This window comes from Lissotriton helveticus, chromosome 8 (genome assembly GCF_964261635.1).
Source record: "Lissotriton helveticus chromosome 8, aLisHel1.1, whole genome shotgun sequence".
NCBI classification, from domain to species: Eukaryota; Metazoa; Chordata; class Amphibia; order Caudata; family Salamandridae; genus Lissotriton; species Lissotriton helveticus.
Window position 1 is genome coordinate 104,941,508 of NC_136069.1, and position 21,095 is coordinate 104,962,602.

The window sequence follows — 21,095 nt, forward strand, 5'->3', positions numbered from 1 at the left end:
GGTGGTCTGTGAAAGCCTGCCTCGCTTTCCATGGTGGTCTGTGAAAGCCTGCCTCGCTTTCCATGGTGGTCTGTGAAAGCCTGATTCACTGTCCATGGTGGCCTGTGAAAGCCTGCCTCACTTTCCATGGCGGTCTGTGAAAGCCTGCCTCACTGTTCATGGTGGTCTGTGAAAGCCTGCCTCACTGTTCATGGTGGTCTGTGAAAGCCTGCCTCACTGTTCATGGTGGTCTGTGAAAGCCTGCCTCACTGTTCATGGTGGTCTGTGAAAGCCTGCCTCACTGTTCATGGTGGTCTGTGAAAGCCTGATTCACTGTCCATGGTGGCCTGTGAAAGCCTGCCTCACTTTCCATGGCGGTCTGTGAAAGCCTGCCTCACTGTTCATGGTGGTCTGTGAAAGCCTGCCTCACTGTTCATGGTGGTCTGTGAAAGCCTGCCTCGCTTTCCATGGCGGTCTGTGAAAGTCTACCTTACTTTCCATGGCGGTCTGTGAAAGCCTGCTGCACTTTCAATGGTGGTCTGTGAAAGCCTGCTGCACTTTCCATGGCGGTCTGTGAAAGCCTGCTGCACTTTCAATGGTGGTCTGTGAAAGCCTGCTGCACTTTCCGTGGTGGTCTGTGAAAGCCTGCTGCACTTTCCGTGGTGGTCTGTGAAAGCCTGCTGCACTTTCCGTGGTGGTCTGTGAAAGCCTGCTGCACTTTCCATGAACCTGGAAACCTTAATAGCCCATCTCAGTAAATTAAAATCAGGCTCCCCAGAAGACATGGCCCCTCCCACGGTTCTTAATCTAGTCTCGCATACAGTAGCTCCTACCATGCTTGAGCTTATAAACTTATCCTTAAGTTCAGGCAGGGTCCCGACTGCTTGGAAGCAAGCAAGGGTTAGAGCACTACTCAAAAAAGTAGGCACTGACACAGAAGTCCTTTCGAAATACCGCCCCATCTCGTTGCTGCCTGGAATTGCCAAAATCCCAGAGAAATATGTGAATACCATACTCTCTTCACATCTCGAGGAGAACGGGTGCCTAGACCCTACACAGACAGGCTTTAGACCCCAGCAAGGCACGGAGACAGCCTTGATTGCTGTCACCGAGGAAGCCAGAAAAATCATGACTCCGGAGGATCGGCCGCCATTCTCCTCCTGGATCTAAGTGCAGCCTTCGATACCGTGAACCATCATCTGCTTATCTCCAGGATAAGAGAGGCAGGGGTATCGGGGGTTGCACTGGGATGGCTGGAGTCCTTCTGGGTAGGCCGGTCATTTCAGGTTTTTGATGAAATTTGTACTTCCAAGAGTATGCCTTTGAATTGTGGGGTGCCACAGGGCTCATCTTTGAGCCCCACCCTTTTTAACGTTTATATGAGCCCTCTGGCCAAATTAGTTGAAACATTTGGAATCCGAATTGTAACCTACGCGGACGATACTCAATTGATAGTATCCCTCAACCAACAAGGACAAAACCCCAACACTCTACCTAACTGTCTGAAAAGCATATCAGCCTGGATGGAGGGGTCCTTCCTCCAACTTAATGAAGCAAAAACTGAACTAATGTTTCTGGGCAAACCATTTCCACTTCCCTGTGGCCCAAGTGTCTAGGAAATGCTCCCGCCCCCAAAGAACAAATAAAAAGTTTGGGAGTCTGGCTGGACAACAAACTAAATATGAAAGTCCAAGCACAGAAAGTGGCTGGCTGCTGCTTTGGACTGTAAAAAATGATGAGGACAGTTTTTCCAATTCTATCATGGGAGGCAAAAAAATTAGCATTGATTCTCTCCCCCTTGGACTACGCCAATGCCCTCTACATTGGAGCACCAAAATCCACAATACGGAAACTCCAGGTAGTGCAGAACTGTGCAGCTAGATTGCTCATTGGTATCCCCCGCAGAGAATCAGCTCGAGGAGCTTTAGCCTCACTTCACTGGTTGCCCGTAGCAGAGAGGATACAATTCAAAGCCCTCTGTGTCACCCACAAGATCATGACCGCTAAATGTCCGGAAATACTTAAGTCATTTGTAGTCCCTTATCATCCCAAGAGAGTTCTACGATCTAGAAACAAACGCCTGGCGACCATTCCGAAAATCCGAAAGGCCAGAAGTGGCGGACAGCGATTCACTTTTGTCGCCTGTAGAAGGTGGAATACTCTTCCGAATCAGATTCGTCTCGAAGAAAACCACCTGGTCTTTCGGAAGCGGCCAAAAACACTACTTTTCCCATCCAGCTAAAATGTGTACCTGCAATACGGTTTTTCAGCGCTAGGAGGCCTTGTGGTAGCCATGCACTTTACAAATACCTTTCCATTCCATTCCATGGTGGTGGTCTGTGACAGTCTGCTGCCCTTTCCATTGTGGTCTGTGAAAGTCTGCTGCCCTTTCCATGGTGGTCTGTGAAAGCCTGCCTCACTTTCCGTGGTAGTCTGTGAAAGCCTGCTGCCCTTTCCACGGTGGTCTGTGAAAGCCTGCCTTACTCTAATGTGGAGAAGTGTGGCTCAGGGGTTAGAGGCAGCAGACCCGGAAGCTGAGATCGGTCCTGGACCAGGGTTCAATTCCCCGCCTCGGCGGGTCTTGGGCTAAAAAGTCCACGGACTCGATAATTCTTGCCCCGGTGCCTCCTCGACTCACGGGTTCACACTCTGCGACTCTGGGCAATAGCTTGCTTAATCTCCACAACGGCCCCTTGCGGCGGGATGCCTGACTTTCACCTTGTGGATACCCTGCTATCTCACAGGGGAATACCAGGAAGGGTTCCCTAAGCAAGCGCTGGGAAACCCACTGCGGGTAGCTGTGCGCTATATAAGCTCAATTACATTTACTCTCTTTTTTTTAAATTTTTAAATTTTTTTTATTATGGTTTATACAGTAAGTACATCTTCGGTCACAAATTTCCAAATCATGATCAAAGAATAATACATATCCAAAAAAGGAATATTATACATAAGAAAAAGAATGACAAAAAACATATCATTAATAACTGCAATAGCCAAAATAACTAGAATGATACAATGTCAGTATCAGAATCGCCGTCTAAGTCTGATCAATACCTTCTATCCAATCAGTAATAGGGGACCACATTTTTAGCCCCCATATGAGTTTCTTAGCACCACATTTTTTATAAATTCCTGTCTCTAGATTATATAAACCAAGTAACCTGGATTTCCAATTAATTAACGTAGGGGCATCGGTGCTACTCCAGAGTGAGGTGATACATAGTCTCACTGTTGACATAGCAATGAAGAGAAAATTTACTTCTGCATTAACACGGGTTATTGCTAAGGTAGGGTTCTCCATCCCAAAAATTACCAGCTCTGGTGTAAGTGTTACTGGGGTTGCTAATATTAGGTTTAGGAAGTGATTGATATCCCGAAAAAAGTTTCCCAGTCCAGGGCAGAAAAAAAACGTGTAAAGAATCGCCCCCAAATAGTCCACATCTATTACACAAGTACATTATAGACAGCGCCATTTTGAGATTTTGACGGGAGAATAATATAAATCAAAAACAGACATAAAATGTTGCGATTTCAGGCTACCGGACAAAATCACAGAATTAGCCAATTCTAGAGACTTAGGTAGATTAAAACTTGGTCCCCCTAATTTCCTTTCCCATCCCTCACATTGAGGTATTAGATCGTCAGGCAACTGGGCGATTAAAGACTGATAAATTACTCCAATGCATGATTGTCTTTGTAGTAGTTTAATTATACCAATTGCCTCTAGATTACCCTGATTTTTCTGTAATCTTGGACCAAGAAAATTTGTAAGAATTAAAAAAAATCACTTCGGGGTAAGTCAAATATCTCCGACAGAGTGGTGAAAGACATCAGGCAGCCCCCTTGTCTCAAATCCCCATGGAGTTTTATCCCTGAATCGGCCCATCTAAGCATTGTCCGGTCCTGAAATACTGATGGTAGAAGGCCATGAGCGGTAAAGGGAGTGTATGCATTAATGTTTGGAATTGCAAATCTTTGTCGAACTTTTTTCCAGACAGAATAGGCAGATTGTATCGTTTTAAATCTGGTTTTCTTGAAATAACTTGGTACCAAAGTTTTGACTACCTTTGTCGTGAATTTACACTCAAGAGCATCTCATAGATAGATAGAGGGGTTAGTGGCTGCTGAGCCAGATTTTTTAGCAGTTCTAAGAATTTCCATATGCTGTAAAAGAGCAGCCCAATGATATAATAAAAAACTTGGTATGCCCCCCCTTGATCTTGGGCGAATCATCCACTTTATGGCTCTTCTTGGCTTTCGACATCCCCATAAGAATCTAGAGCAGATCTGTTCAATTTTTTAATAAAATGTTGTGAGGAAGATAAATGGTATGGTTCGAAAAAAGTACAGAAATTTGGGTAAAATAGTCATTTTGATGACATTGCATCGGCCATGTAATGACAGATGCAAGCAATCTAACCTCTCCAAAAGGTTGCTGGTTGTATATTCAGTGCCGGGATGCGCTCAACATCTTCTGATATTCTGACCCCCAAATAGGTAACCTCCGAGACAGTTATAATCTCAGATGGACGGTGATTGTCCGAATGTAGACACTGTGTTTTGTCAATATTCAATTTATAGCCGGATACTGCACCAAATTGTTTAGCACACATGCTCATTGTGGGAAAGGCTAGACTTGGATTGCTGGTGAGAATGGCAATGTCATCAGCGTATGCCAATGTTTTATAAATGATATTATTCAGGGTTACAGGCTCAATATTAATTTTGTTTTCCAATTTCATTAAAAAGGGATCAATATAAAGTGAAAACAATAATGGGGAGCAGGGACAGCCCTGTCTTGTACCTCTGGGAATATTAAATGGTTGCGAGTATTGTCCGGCTATGCAAATAATTGCCTCAGGAGATATGTAAAGTGCTTAAATGACATGGATAAACTCAGGAGTGAAGCCCTTCCAGTGTAGAAAGACCAGAGGTACCGCCTGGAGACCCTGTCGAACGCCTTTTCCGCGTCCAACAGGATCATCATCTGAGCGGAGACCCCGTGGCTTGTGCCCAATCAAAAAGGGCAATTGCTCTCTTGACGTGATCTGTTGTATCTCTTTCGGGGATAATCCGGTGCTGTCTAAGCGAAACTAATGGAGTTATGACTGTGCCGAGCATTGAAGCGATTATTTTTTAATAAACCTTGCTATCGGAGGTGATAAGTGTGATTGGTCTATAAGAGCCTGGATTTAGTTCAGATTTATCCTTTTTCTTAAACACTATGATTGTAGTCTGATGCCACGATCTAGGGGTATAACCCCATTAGATTAGGCCTCAGCGTTTGCCGGAAAGTCCTGAAGAACTCCAAAGGGATTCCGTCCGACCCAACCGCTTTACCAGGGACTAGGGATGCAATCGCTGACTCAATTTCCTCCCGGCTAATAGGGGTATTAAGGATCTCATTCTTCTCAGAGGAGACTTTCGCAGTTTCACCTCCGTTTAAATATTTAGTGATGTTATCAGTAGTGGCTTCGGCTTCTGTTGCATACAATTCAGTATAAAAATTGCGAAAAACATTAAGTATTGAGGTGTATCCAAAATTTGACCCTGCGAATCCCTGCGAATCTTTAATACGACTAATTGTATTAATCACAGCTCTTTGTTTTATACGTTGGGGAAAATACCGGGAAATTATTGGCCAAAGTTCAAAAATATCTGCCTAGTGTTGGACACATTTAGCAGCAATCTCTTCGGCAAAGAAAGAGTGTATTTTTGATTTAGTAACTGATAATATATTTTGACTTGCATCCGTGTTTTTACCAAACCAATTTGTTTAACAAGTTCTATCTCAGCAGAGGCCAGATCGTTCATCCATTGTTTAATCAGATCCTTAATCCCCTTCTGCTGATATAAAGAAAAACTGAGTGTCTCACCGCGTACAGCGGCTTTAAATGCATCCCATATTATTGTCTCAGGGGCAGTTCCTTGATTCATCTTAAAAAATTTGGGAATCCATTTGTCCATGTGTTGACAATAAGATGTCGAGTAACAGTTTCTTATCAAACGTCCTTGAGTGTACAATCTTAGGAAGCCCAGATAATGGAATCCCTATAATTAGGGGATTGTGATCAGAAATGACTCTCGGAAATAGATTAATATCCACTTTTTCTGCCAATTGTAGCAAACAGAAAAAATAGTCTAACTGAACCAGTTTATTATGTGATGATGAGAATAAAGGGTACCCTGGATCCCTAGATCTATGTCTAAACCATACATCTGATAAACCGTGTTCTATGATAATGCCTTGTAGTGCTTTAAACACCTTAGTCTTGTGACCAATATATGGTAAAGAGCTCAACAAATTGAAATCATGATCTATGTGAATATTAAAATCACCGCATATTACCAAAGGGGATGGCTAAGTAGCTAATTCAATATTAATAAAGTTCAAAATAGCGGGGTCGTCCAGATTCGAGCCATATATGGAACAAATAGTAAAAATAGAACCCTTAATATCTACCTCTAGAATCACCCATCAGCCCAATTGATCCTCTTTTTTACGTTTACAAGTGATAACCCCGTGTTTTGCTAATATGGCCACACCCCGTGTATTGGTCCCTTGGTGAGTGCATGCTAATAAATCAAGACCAGTGTCTTGGAGCCAATTACGACTACACCATCAGATGTGTGTTTCCTGCACACACAGTACCTCTATTTGCATATGATTGATTATTTTGGCAAATATCACCCTTTTTTTCCTGATCATTAAGGCCGCAGATATTAATAGAACAAATCAGTAATTTGTCCCTAGCCATATTCCAAATTGCATTGAAATCTGACGATTAGACTTACAGAATAATTTCCAAACTATATTTTAAACATTACTGAATTAGGTATCTTGGATATATTTTTCAAAAAAGGATGTACATACTGAACAGATAGATTGATCATATCATGTGCTCCACAGCCCCCACCCAGAAGCCCCTCCCCCCCTTCCAAAAGGCAAAGGGAACTAATTCCCTGGTGATGTGGAGCTGAAGACCTCCCCCCCCACTGTGAGCCAAATCTTCACCTCACCACTAAATCAGACTAATGTGGGGTAGGTTACAAAGCTGCTTATCGTTATTAACAAATTCCAGGAGAAACGAAAAGTAACAACACCTCCACCAAAGTCAAGTCATTTGAATACTCCTGATCTGGTCCAATAATGTACCCACCCCCTTCCCCCCCGAGTGTTAGAAACCATAAATGAATGAACCCCCAAAATAAACCTAGATAGAAGACAAAAATTCCTGAGCCTGAATCTCAGACAAAACAAAGTGTGCCTGCCCTTTGACAATAACTTTCAATTTTGCTGAGTTAAGAAGAAAAACCTGCGCCACCTTGGCTTGAAATGCCGGAATGAGTTGCCGTAAGAGCCATCTTTTCTCTACCGTAGCCTGACAAAAATCTGGGCGCACAAAATAATCACACTCTTTGCCCTTATGCTTTCTGTCTGGTCTGGCTAGGTCATAGAGAGCTTCCCTTGCTAAAACATTATTGAGTGATATAAGAATGGCCCAGGGCCACAGGTCTGTCTGACCACCGGTGTTCTTACGAACATTAAAAGGAAAATGATGTGTTTTCCAGTCCCAATGTTTAAGTTCGGGGAATGCTTCATCAAAAAGCTCAACCACGAATCGCCTCCTTCTTCTTTCCCCTCCGGAACACCTAAAATACGAAGATTGTTCCTCCGAGAACTATTTTCAATGTCCGTAAGTTTCCACACCGTATCATCTCTGATGGATTTTATCGATTCCGTAAGATTTTTTTGGGCAGTTAGCTCATCCTCCAGCTGAGAGATTCTTGTTTCTACTTCTCCCATCCTGGATGAGAAATCGGAGCATCACTTGGCAACTCTTCTGATTGAGTTTTGAGGGTTCCGATAGGCACCATGGGTTCTTGAGCTCCCAGTTCTTGTTTCTTCCCTAAGGCCATGATAGTTTGATATATTATAGGAAGTGTAATTCCTTCTGGATTTATCTCAGCATTCTGAGTGACATCACCTGGTTTACTCTCGGCCGGAATGTCTTTATCATGCAAATGAACCTGCTATATCCTTGGATTGACCTGCTAAGTTGGTCCTTTCCTGCTGACTGGTCGTAGCGTTTTAGCCCAGTAATGTTTTATCATTCTCCTCCTACCAGTGCAGGCTGCTATTATCGCTTTCTTCTGCTGCCCAATCATTGACCGAGTATTCCTCCTCCGAGGAATTGGAGTAGTCTGACCGTGAATAGAATTTATCAACAACCTCCACGTCTTTATCTTTATCTTTATCCTTAGGGGTTATTGAATTACCCCCCGGAGCATCCTGCGGATAAAAGGTCAACCGGTGTATTGCCCTGTATGTGTTCTAAAGAAACTACTGGTCCCATCATGCAGCAGTTTGTTTTCGCAACTGAATAAATGCTATCATCGACCGCAGGAGGATTACCAGCCGTAGGGGGGTTTGATTGCGGGCTCCCTGGGTTCCAGAATGGGGGGTGAACCATCTTCTGCACACATCACAGTGCTCGATGTCGCACCAGGGGGGGAGGCTCCTCCTGTAATTTTGCTCTGCCTTGGGAAACAGAGATAGGTGCTATAGAGATAGCAGCAGCAGTAGTAACAGTCAAAAGCTTTACTTTAACAGTGCCTTTGGAGCTAGCAGGGGGCTCCCGTGATGATTTATTTCTCTCACCTTGTTGTTTAAACAACACGGGTGCCGTTTTGCTGGATAGGTTCTTCTTCTGTTCCCCGAAGTTTAAGGAGCTGTCGAGCGTACCAGTGGAGCAGCATTTTTTCGTATCGATGATCACCGTGGCCATAGTGTCAGGAGCCGGCTGTTGCCCAGCGGCACACCCAGGAGGAGCACGGCTCTTGAGGCTCCGTGTTCCTGTCTTCGGCTGCATCAGCTCCGCCAGATAGGCGCAGCTTACCAATGGAAAAGGGGGGCTTGGGGGGGGCAGCCGACCCCTGGGAGGCCCCCCCCCCGGGCTGTTTGGGAGGGGCGGGTGGGGGCCATTTTGAAGCAGGCCAAGGGTTTGGGCTGGTTTTGGGCTCCTTTTTGGTTTTGGAGGAGCCCAGCCTATAAGGGTCTTGGGCTCCTCCCCCCGGCCACCATTTTAGGCTTAGGTGACCTGGTGGCCGGGTGTTAGCTTAGCGAGTTTTTTGTTTGTGATAGGGAATTTTGAGCGTCATTGTCTGTTTTTCTTCATAGTCGATATTTCCAGATGGCAGCTGAGGATTATCGCGTTTTAGAGGCGATTCGCCTCCTAAGCGAGGCAGGCCGCCTGGACTTGGTGATTGGGGACCGGCAGGTCGAACAGCCGCGACCCCAGCGCCGTGCGTCGGCGGGAGTGTCAGCTGTGGTGGCGGCGTGTTTATCGCCGAAGCGCCGGCGAAATGATGCGGTAAGTGAGCGGGGCCGCTCTCGTTCTCGCAGAGCGGCCCCGGCGGTGAAGGCGCAGCGGGGGAGGGGTTCTGGGCCCTCGGCGGCTGTTGGTTTGGGTGTGAGCATCGCAGGTGGGCCGTCGGGTGGTGAACCAATGCGGGCTGCGCCAGAGGCAGTACCTGTGTCGGCTTTTCGTGAGAGGGCTGCTTCGGCCCCTTCGCAGCAAGGTCGTCGGGCCTCTATACAACGTGGGGGTGCACGGCGCTCTGCCTCGACCTCTGCAGTGGCGGTTGGTGACGTCGCTGTGGGGGGAGGGGCGGAGTCATTTTTGGAGCGCGAGGCGCTGCCTACTGTGCCGTTTCAGAGCGGGTTTGCTGAACAGGGGCATGCCTCTGTGGTTTCTTTTCAGGATGTTCCTGCTCAATATATTTTTCAAGCTCCGGGGGAGGCAAGGGGAGGGTGTCTTTTCACTCCTTCCCGGCCACATGGAGTTTCTTTTTCATCTGCACATGGGGTTGGTTCTATGTCAGAGGGAGTTGGTGTAGCAGTGTCAACTGAGGTGCCTTTTAGCCCCTTGTTGTTTTCCCCTCCTTTATCTGTTGGGGGGGAGGTTTTTTCAGTGTGTAGTGGTTCTGTGGGGGAAGGGGAGTGGGCGCAGACTGGAGGGCATGATGTTCCCCCCCTTTTGCAATCAGGTGTAGGTGGTGAGGAGTTTGTTTTTTCTCAGGTGCCTTCCTTGTCTGGTGCGGCAGCCGCGGGGATGTTGGGGTCTTCTACAGTGGTGGGTAAGGTGGGTGGGGCTCTCCCGGGGGTCAGGGTTCGGTCTTGGGGGGGTCTGGACATTTTTCCCTCGTGGGCTGAAGGGCTGCGTGATGCAGCACAGTTTGACGCAGGTAAGACTCAAGGTGCAGAGAGTGCGAGGTCTGGTGTTGTGCATTTTCAGGGTTTACCGGTTGGTGGTCAGCAAAGGGCATCAGGTTTTTTGGAAGGGGCGCAGCAGGAAGGCGTGTCTTTGGGTGCTCAAATGCAGGGTCCAGCGTCGGTTATGGTTCAGTCTATGTTGGAATGCAGCAGTGAGGAGGAGGTTTGTTCCCCTTCTCCCCCTCCGCCTCGTTTGAGCGAGGTCCTTAAGAATAAGAGGCCTGTTTCAGTTGATTTTCAGGAAGGTAGACGTAGTTTTGACAGGGCGGCGAGGGACGTGTGCCCAGCTGCTGGATATTTAGGTGGTTTTAACCCTGGCACATCAGTCCGGCCTTTTTCTTTTCAGGATAGGGAGCGGTCTGGAGCAGCGGACTTGGTAGGGCGGAAGGCAGCCCATTTGCGCCAAGGTGAAAAGAGGGTGGAGCCTTGCGCGGCACGTCCCGTCACAACGAGGGATCCCGTCGTGGCCACTACAAGTAGGTTAAGCGCGACCTCAGTGGCCCCAACGAGGGATGTCGGCGCAGCTGGTTTAAGTAGGTCAAGTGCGATCTCCCTGGCTCCACCGAGGGATTACAGCGCAGTTTCCAAGAGCAGGTCCGGCGCGACTGCTCTTGCTCCGCAAGGTCTTCACAATTTGTTGCCGGTGAAAGGTGTTGTGATTGGTAATAATAGTGGGGCATACAGGCGGGTACAGTCTGCCTCCCCGCCTCGCTCTCATGTTAGGGTTGGTAAGGCCCGTGATCGTTCGCAGAGCCTTGAAGGGGTCCGGAAGGAAGTGGTGTTGCCTGCCCCCTCTCAGTTGGATGACTCGTTAATTCTTGACTATGATGAGGATAGCCCTGAGGAGGGCGAAGTGCGGGATACTGTGTCTAAGGGGGGGCAGTCTCATGTGTCTCTTAGTTCTTTACAGGCACCGGTGGTGCGTGCGAGAGCGGAGTTGTCCAGACCACGAGCGCTCGGCCCCTCAGTGAGGGCTCCTCGGACGGCGGATGATGTTTCCCATGTGGAGTGGAGAGCGGAGCCGAGTCAGCCTCCTTTGTTACGTCCAGGTGAGAATGTGGAGCCTCAGGCTAAAATGGTGTCTGTGGGGTCTGGGGAAGATTTAGTCTCCACGGGGTCTGAGGGTAGGTTACACAAGGGTCGTTATGTTAAAGACCAGGGTGTAGGTACTGATGGGGTTGACAAGGGGGTGGCGGCTAAGGTTGACAGTGGGACTTCTACTGTCGGAACTGACACAGGTAAGGTTGTACATAGTAAGGAGTTGAAAATCAAGAAGTTGCCCTATATGGGCGTCACTAAGCCGTTGGGAGCTCATTTAATGTTGAGCACTAAGGAGAAAATATGTAATGGTGAGTTTGTGGAACTCCTAAAGTTGTTACATAGGGAAGTGCGTGCTAAAGAGGGTTCCAAGGAGGAGGAATACGAATTGGCTAAGCGCCCTAAAGTCCTCTTGACCATCGAAAATTGGACAGCGGCGTTTTTAATATACGCCAGTGTATACTGTGAGAAGTTTCCTGAGCGCTGCGTTTCGCTGTTTAAATACATGGATGTGATTCGTAAAGCTCAAATCACGAGAAATGACTTTGCTTGGGCGCAGTATGATGAGGAGTTTAGGGCCCGTATGGCTTGGGATCCTGAGGCGAAATGGGGGGAATTAGACACAGACCTTTGGCAACACACTATGGGTGCGTCTTCTAGTGGTAAAACGATCTTCACGGCCAGTGGTTTGCCTTTACTTTACCGCCCCTTTCAGGCGCGACCCACCCGGGGAGGGGTGGGGACAGGTACATCAGCACAGGCTAATGTTGGGACCTGCTGGGACTTCAATCGAGGGACATGCACTAGAGAGTTTTGTAAGTTCCGACATGAATGTTCGCAGTGTGGGAAAAAGAGCCACCCGCTTTCACGATGTTGGGGACTCAGACCTCCGGGTGGGCAACAGTGGTCACAGCAGGGTTCAACACATCATGCCACTCCACAGACACCTCAGGCTCCCAGGGGAGGGAGAGGTTCATCAGGTGTTGGGCCCAAAGGCTCATACACCGGTTAATGTGCTACATTTGTCTGAGGCGCTACACGGTTATGGGTCTGCTGAGCTGAGAGAGTTTTTGGTGTCTGGTTTCAGAGATGGTTTTCATCTGGGTTATGTGGGGCCTCGTTTGAGGAGGTGGTCGAAGAATCTTAAGTCAGCGGATGAACATAAGGATATAGTCCAGGAGAAGTTGAACAAGGAAGTGTGTGAAGGCAGAATGGCAGGTCCTTTTGATGATTGGCCTCTGGAGGAGTTAATTATTTCACCAATTGGGGTGGTTCCCAAAAAAGACCCGGGGCAATTTCGGCTTATCCAACACTTGTCGTGGCCAGAGGGTAGTTCTGTGAATGACTTTATTGATGATGAAGCGGCTTCTGTCTCCTATTCTTCTGTCGATGTGGCCATGTCTTTGGTAGTGGCTGCGGGCCCTTCTGCTTTAATGGCAAAATGCAATATTAAATCCGCATTTCGACTGCTTCCAGTCCATCCTGAAGATTGGCCGCTTCTGGGTATCCAATTCCTGGGGAAGTGGTACGTGGACAAAGCATTGCCAATGGGCTGTTCCATGTCATGTGCGTTGTTTGAAACGTTCAGTACGTTCTTACAATGGTTCTTCACACAGAAATCTGGTCACACTTTGGTCACTCACTATCTGGACGATTTCTTTTTTGTGGGTGCTGCTGATTCTTTAGACTGCCAGAATGCTTTGGTTAAGTTCCAGTCCCTTATGGTTCATTTGGGTGTTCCTTTGGCTCCGGAGAAGACCATGGGTCCTTGCGCGACCATGTCTTTTTTGGGCATTGAACTTGACTCTCAGTCCATGCAGGCTCGTTTACCCCTTGATAAGAAACGGAACATGTTGGAGTTGGTTGAAAAAATGTTGCCTAAAGAGAAAGTCATGGTGCGGGAAGTTCAGGTCTTACTGGGTCACCTTAATTTTGCATGTCGGGTGGTCAGGGCGGGCAGGACTTACTGTAGGCGACTAGGCAGGGCTCTGTCTGGTCGTTACTTGCCACATCACCGGGTTCGGCTGTCGGCGGGTGTCAAGGAGGATTTGCGTATGTGGGTCACCTTTCTGCATTCTTTCAATGGTGTTCCTCTACATAGGGAAGTTGATTGGATGTGGGATGTGCAGATCTTTTCTGATGCGGCTGGTAGTGAAGGTTTTGGCTTGTATTGGCAAGGGAAATGGTGTGCTCAGCGGTGGCCCGAGGCTTGGAAGAATGGTGGACGGAGCATTGCCTTTTTGGAACTGTTTCCGGTTGTTGTGGCGGTTACGTTGTGGGGCCAGGATTTAGCTCACAAGAAGGTTCTTTTCAGGATCGACAATCTGGCTGTGGTTCAGGTGATCAATAGACAATCTGCCAAGGATGTGCAAGTTCTGAAACTGCTCAGGGTCTTTGTGTTAGGATGCCTTAGATTTGATATTTGCTTTAGGGCCCTGCACATTCCTGGTGTGGACAATGACATTGCGGATGCTTTGTCTCGTTCACAGTGGGAGAGATTCCGTGGGCTAGCTTTGGAGGCAGACGAGACGCCGACTCCCATGCCGGAACATCTGTGGACGGTAGGCAACACAGGGTCTTTCAGCTGGTGGTAGGGTCTTTGGCGACTTCCACAAGAACAGCGTATGAGTTGGCGTGGAAAGAATTTTTGGCTTCTGGAGCTGTCAAAAGGGAACTGTCGTGGCAAAGATCAGAGGATGTGGTTCAGTTTATTTTGTGTTTAATGGACAGGGGTTTATCCAGAGTTACTATTGCTGGGAAGTTGGCGGGCGTTTCATTTATGGGTAAGTTGTTCTGGGGTTACTCACCATCTGCGGGGGAATTGGGTAGGAGAATGTTGGAAGGGTGGGCTCGGGAGCGGGGTGGTGTTCCGGCGGTGAGGTCTCCTTTGTCATGGCAGAGGTTGGCTAGTGTGGTGTCGATTTTGCCGGAAGTGTGTAGGGACAGGGCTGAAGCTTGCCTGTTTGCCACCTTGATGGTTTGGATGTTTTTTGGCGCCTTTAGGGTGTCTGAGTTGTTGGGTAATCGGTTTTACAAGGGAGTTTTGTGGGGTGATGTTCGTTTGTCAGGTAGAGGAGTTCATATTTGGCTTTCTCATTCCAAAACGGATCAGAGGCATAAAGGCAAGGGTATTTGGTTGAAAGCTGTTTCTTCATTGGAGACTTGCCCTTTGCGCTGGGCGCGCTGCTGGTGGGAGCTTTCGGGTGGTGTTTTGGAACATAATGTTTTTCAACACTTGGATGGTTCTGTGGTCACTACATACCAACTGCGCATGGTGTTGCGGAAAGCGCTGCGTCATCTTGGCTTGGATGAGTCTCTTTATGGCACACATTCTTTTCGAATTGGAGCTGCCACGGAGGCTTTTCACAGGGGTTGGTCACGGGAGGACATTATGCATTTGGGGCGCTGGACTTCAAACTGCTTTCAGCGCTATGTCCGATGTGCGGTTGGGGATGCGCCAGCGTCTTCTTCTGTTTTGCCTTTCTGATACTTCTTTTTCTTGCAGGTTCTGTGGCTGGTCCTCGTTCCGCTGTCCTGACGATATGGATTGTGGGGCACTCCTTCGTTAAAAGAGCTCAGCTTCAAGCTCGTTTGAGTTACTTTGGTGCTATGCTTGGCTTTAATGAACGTTTATTTAATGTTGTTTGGAAGGGATGGGGGTATGTTGTGGAAGGATATTATTCCAGCTCTTAACTCGTGGTTGGTGGGGGGGGTTTGTCCGGATATTTTGGTTTTACATCTTGGAGAGAATGACCTGTGTTCGGTTAAGGGTGTTGTTCTTCTTCGGACCATGAAAAAGGATCTTTCTTTGTTACATCAGCAATGGGCTGGGTGTCACGTCCTGTGGACAGAATTGATCCCAAGGAGGTGTTGGCGCAATGCGGTTAAGCCTAAAGCTATTGACAAGTCCCGCAGGAAGGTTAATCTTGAGGTGTCTCGGTTTTGTCGGGACTTGGGGTTCGGCCGGATTGTTCATAGTGACATCCGTTATGATGCTGTGCCTTTTTTCCACAGTGACGGGGTTCATTTATCCCGGATGGGGATGGACTTGTATCTTTTGGAGCTGCGGGAGGTTTTGTCCCGCTGTTTGACGGTCAGAAATGCGTTGGGTTAGTGTAATTATTTCCCCTCGTTCTCACAGGTTTTGTTGGTTGTTTGGGGGGCAGAAAGGTGGGTTTCGTTGTCCTCTCCCACGGCTTTCTGGGTGGCGGATTATTTTGATTTGCCACTTTTGGGCACGAGGGGAGTTGATATTTTGGAATGTGGATTTTGTCAGGGGAAGTTGTGCAGGTGGAATTCGGGTTTGGAGGCATAGGCTGGGGGATCTGGTCGGGCTTTGGCTGTAAGTGGGGTTTTGAGATATGTTTTGGGGCCTGTTGAAGTTATAATGTTGTAATGGGGCTGTTGTATGGTTTTAATATGTGATGGGGTATGTACGGGTGGGGGCGGGTTTGACTGAGGGTGAGGGGCGGGGGTGGGTGTTTTGGGGGTTGGAAAAACAATACAATCAATGGGTAAAGTTTTAGATTGTTAGGCGTTTGCCGAGGCTTCGTTGTGTAAATGTGCACCTGTTTCATTAAAGCGGCCTTTTTCACACTCTACTTGGTCTCTTGGTCTGCTCACTCCCCCCCACCCCTCCCTCCCAAGGGGGGCTTGGGGGGGGCAGCCGACCCCTGGGAGGTCCCCCCCCCCGGGCTGTTTGGGAGGGGCGGGTGGGGGCCATTTTGAAGCAGGCCAAGGGTTTGGGCTGGTTTTGGGCTCCTTTTTGGTTTTGGAGGAGCCCAGCCTATAAGGGTCTTGGGCTCCTCCCCCCGGCCACCATTTTAGGCTTAGGTGACCTGGTGGCCGGGTGTTAGCTTAGCGAGTTTTTTGTCCCTCCCTCCCCCCCTTCTGGTTTTTCCCCCTTCTTTTATTCCATTTCATGGGTTTTCTGACGCTTGCTATTTTGCCCCCTTTTCTTTTGTTGGGCGCAGCTGTTTGTTACAGGTGGACATGGGGTTGGTGTGTTATTGTTATTTCTTTGTCGCTTGGAACAGGTGCGGTGCGGATTATTTTGATTTGCCACTTTTGGGCACGAGGGGAGTTGATATTTTGGAATGTGGATTTTGTCAGGGGAAGTTGTGCAGGTGGAATTCGGGTTTGGAGGCATAGGCTGGGGGATCTGGTCGGGCTTTGGCTGTAAGTGGGGTTTTGAGATATGGTTTTGGGGCCTGTTGAAGTTATAATGTTGTAATGGGGCTGTTGTATGGTTTTAATATGTGATGGGGTATGTACGGGTGGGGGCGGGTTTGACTGAGGGTGAGGGGCGGGGGTGGGTGTTTTGGGGGTTGGAAAAACAATACAATCAATGGGTAAAGTTTTAGATTGTTAGGCGTTTGCCGAGGCTTCGTTGTGTAAATGTGCACCTGTTTCATTAAAGCGGCCTTTTTCACACTCTACTTGGTCTCTTGGTCTGCTCACTCCCCCCCACCCCTCCCTCCCAAAGTGCACCTGGAGTTTTCCACGCCGCCAGTAGACACGGCAGCGGCACTCCCCACGACCAAGATCGAGACCACCAAAGCATGCGGGAGGGGTCGGCAGAGCTCCGTGAGTTCTACAAATTTTGCTGTGATTCGGGGGTCCAGAGTTGGAGAGGAGAGGTTTTGGCAGCAGGGGGACGCGGCGGTCAGCTCACACAGCCGCATTAGTGGCCGCCATCTTTGCCTCCTTCGCCTGCTGCACTTTCCATGGTGGTCTGTGAAAGCCTGCTGCCCTTTCCATGGTGGTCTGTGAAAGCCTGCTGCACTTTCGATGGTGGTCTGTGAAAGCCTGCAGCACTTTCCACCATTTTCCGGTGTCTATTTCATGCAACTAACTCTGCAAACATGGTGGCAGATCTGGTTCCCACAATGGGTGACACAGTGACTGCGATGGAGGTGTCCCCACTGGCGAATCAGTGACATGTTTAGAATTTTAAAGTTGGCATACATTGGACCAGTGATAAAAGTATACATACAATTATCCGTGTTTGCTTAAAATGTTTACACCTGAGTTTGTGTGTGCATACACCTACATTTATATATGTGTATAAATAAATATATACACACATACCAAGTCAGATTTGATTCAACCAGTTCAAGGAAACAACTTTGCTTTGCAGTGAAGTGTCATGGACAATTGAGTGTGTGTAGCAAGGCTCCGTTTGATTTTCTGTGCTGCCTCCTGGCACATCCAGCAGCTATATTGCTGGGGCCCAAGAGTGGTGGATATTGAGATGACTAGATATGGGCACGGGGCCCATCTTACACCCCTCAAGAGATGCCAGTGGGGTGGGGTATCTGTCAATGAAATAAACCCAAACAGGAAGCTTCGATTGCCCGCGGCGTGGATGAAGACCCTCTAAATGTTTTGCTTATCCTCCGTTACTGCCCACCTCTAAATCAAGCTCTCTTAACCTATGAGTTTCAACCATGAGGTATGTATTGAAGTGGCTGGATCTTGTGATGCCTATGTCATTTACTACCTTGGTAACGAAGAGCTTTGGCATTACATTAAGCAGCAACCGGAGCTCGCCTGTTGAGGCAGAGCGTTTACAGATGGATGAACTACACCAGGCAAACTCCTTGAGTTTTTAATACACGTCTTGTCCCCCTACCTTTGTTTGCAGAGCATTCAAATTCTCTGTTTTTCTTCTTTCCTTACTGGCTGTTTCTTTGGATTCTTCTCAGGTGCCGCTCCCCAAGCCAGTCCGCAAGAAGCCACCGTGCTCGCTGCCGCTTCCAGTGGTCAAGGCAGAGTTGGGTCACAATGGTGAAGAGGTGAGTGATGTTCGATTCGAAGGACTGGCAGGGAGGGGGAGAACAGGAATGGATCTGGCTTGCTAGGTGACAACCTTCAGCATCAGGAAACCAGCATCTAGGTGACGTTTCCATCACTTGCCATGCCATCTTAGCCTTCCTGTATGCGCGTTTCTCTTGGTGGCACCTGAAGCATTAACAGAACCACTGGAAGTAGTCTAATAGTTGGGTCCTAGTAATGTAATGACCATGAGAAACATATACATGCACAGGCTGTTAGTGCAAGCTGTTGAGATAATGCAAACCTCTTTATTTCTGATACACATCTTGAAATCCTCAGTTGTTTATGTGTGTGTATCTATAAGTGGATATATATGGTATATCTTTAGCTCAAACCTACCCTAAAGCAGCGGAGTACATGGTCAAAGACAAGCATAAAGTCAACAGGTAATAGAAGAGGAAGGTGGATGGTGGACACTTAATGCATTGTGATGTAGTGTTCTTTGAAGAGGTGTCTTCAACGCTTTCCTATAATCTAAGAAGAGTCCGCAAGAAGTAAATCCTGAGGAATTAGATCAGAAGTAACCCTCCTCCTCGTAATCAGAAACAAGAACATTTGACTTAGAATAGATTGTTCATTCCCACCGAAGAATGGCAGCAAGAAATCTTGATACTGCCACATAATGCTCCGGTAGCAGGCCAGCCAAGAATTAGGAAAACCAAAGATTTGATATCTGGTTATTTCTGGAGGCCTAATTTGCAGCAAACTATCGAGAAATACAAACAATTGCTCAGTTTACGCACAAGCTAAGATCAGCGCTGCTAAATATTCTGGACTTCTTCAACCTTTACCAACACCCAGTTACACTTGGTCTCCAATTTCTATAAGTTTTAATGTAGATCTCACTGAGGGCCATATGTAGGAAGGCAAATACCGGTCGGTAATAGCCGATTTCGGCTGTTACCGACCGGTATTTGAAGATGGAGATGTAGGGGCTTGTAAAAATACAGATTCTGTAATTTTACAGAATCGTTAATTTTACTGATTCTGTAAAATACCGAATCGGTAAAATTACCGATTCTGTATTTTGACATGTAGGTAGCACTGCAATCCGTGCTACAGGGGTTTAAGACTTCGTTATTTACCACCAACTAGAAGTTGGTGGTAAATAATGAAAACCCTTTAAAAAGCATTTTTTTTGCTTTTTAAACAGTGCCATGTTGCAGACATACATGCCCTAAGGGCATGTATGTCTGTAACATGTGCACCCATGCACAATTGAGGGGTGCAACAGGGTGTCAAAGTGACACCCTGCCACCCTTCAATGTTTCCCCCAATTACCGAATCGGTATTTACCGATTTGGTAATTGACATTCATTCCTATGGGCCTCCAGGCCCATAGGAATGAATGGCAATTACCGAATCGGTAAATACCGATTCGGTAATTACCGAATCATACCGATTCGGTAATGAAATCGGTAAAAATACCTAAATCCCGATTGCCAGTTCTTAAATACCGAATCGGTATGATTCGGTATTTAAGAATCGGTAATCTGGGATTACCTACATCTGGCCCTAAATCTTAAGGTTATGATGTCCTACTTATATTCATTTTTGAAGCCGGAATAATTTGTTCCTTTAAGGGCACTACCTTCTGAACTGGCAAAACATTTTAAAAAGAAGTAGATAGATTACATGGTCTACCAGAATTGATTATAGCTGACAGAGGTACCCAGTTCATGCCTTTTTTTTGGAATGGTCTTTTGTGCACTTTGAATCCACTAACTTCTGTTCGTAGACGGATGGAGAGACAATGATTGATCCATACATCAGAACAGTTTGTCTATTGTTTTTTGATGAATCAAGAGACAGAACTGGAGTGATTGGGTAATGTGATTCATAGCGGATTAAGTTCTTCTCCCTTCTTCTACCCTTAAGGGAAACATCCTTATATTAGACCGTCCTCTTTCACAAAGTATCTAGTGTCATCTGTTAATGACTTCTTACAAACATCCAGTACTATTCATACGCCACAAAGACAGCATACAAGAATGAGACAGAGTAGGGAGGACCCTCTGTATAAATCAAGGGACAGAGTTTGATTGTCGACTACACGTCTCTCAATACTGGGGCCACGTGCAAAATTCTCTCCTAGATTTGTCGGTCGTTTAATTAATACTGTAAGTGTTAGTAAAGCAGCTGTGTTTTTTTAAGTTGCCTGACACCTGAAGGATATCTCCTGTTTTTCAAACATTAAGTCTGCTCATGTATGTATGTAAACATGTATGCATGTGATATTTCTGTAGTGTGAACCTAGCCAAAAGGTCGCAGAGCCTTGTACGTGCTTAAAGACAATAATTAAGTCAACAAATAATAGGAGAGGAAGCAGGGTTGTGGATGGTTAATGCATTGTGATGTAGTGTTCTTTAAAGAGGTATCTAAAGTCATTTAAAAGCAACTTATGTGAGGTACATGTAGGAATGAGGAATCCTTTAATTGTGTGGTACCATTAAAATGAACCTACAATGAAGAATCCATAATGGTGAGTAAGGTTATATGTACAACAATGATGACACTACTATGAGAAATCCTTAGGGATGAACATTCATTTCAATAACACTCACCCAAACCACTCTTGAACATATGCCTAACCCTAGTCCTGACTGTATACCTTCCTAGAACAGTAACTGTAACCCTAACCCTAGCTCTAAACATTATCCTTGTCCTAATTGTAAATCTAATGAATTTTAAAGTCCCTGCCCCTTTCAATAAATGTTATTTTGCTTTTTATTTTTTGGTAGTAACAATGCAATACTTTTTCCTGATATGTTTTCATCCCCATGGCCTAAAAATGACATTTGAATAAAATAAAAGTGTGATAGGTTTTACTGACACCTCTGTGAGGGCATGAGGCCTAATCTGACAGAAGTGTTCCAGTCAAGAAAATGTACTTCCGGTTGTCACACAAACTGAGGTGCAGCGTTCAGCTTGAGGCGACCAGGAGGATTCAGTTAAGAATGAT

At 46.8% G+C, this 21,095-nt stretch overlaps 1 protein-coding gene across 2 annotated transcripts in view; it reads left to right on the plus strand.

Annotated features, from left to right (window-relative positions):
- The window catches only part of RCSD1 (RCSD domain containing 1), a 214,117-nt gene that overhangs the window by 131,346 nt on the left and 61,676 nt on the right, over positions 1-21,095 (plus strand). For both annotated transcript variants that reach the window (XM_078656703.1, XM_078656702.1), the window contains exon 3: positions 18,004-18,093. In XM_078656703.1, the coding sequence (XP_078512829.1) occupies positions 18,004-18,093 (90 nt within the window). The remainder of the gene's footprint in view (positions 1-18,003; positions 18,094-21,095) is intronic.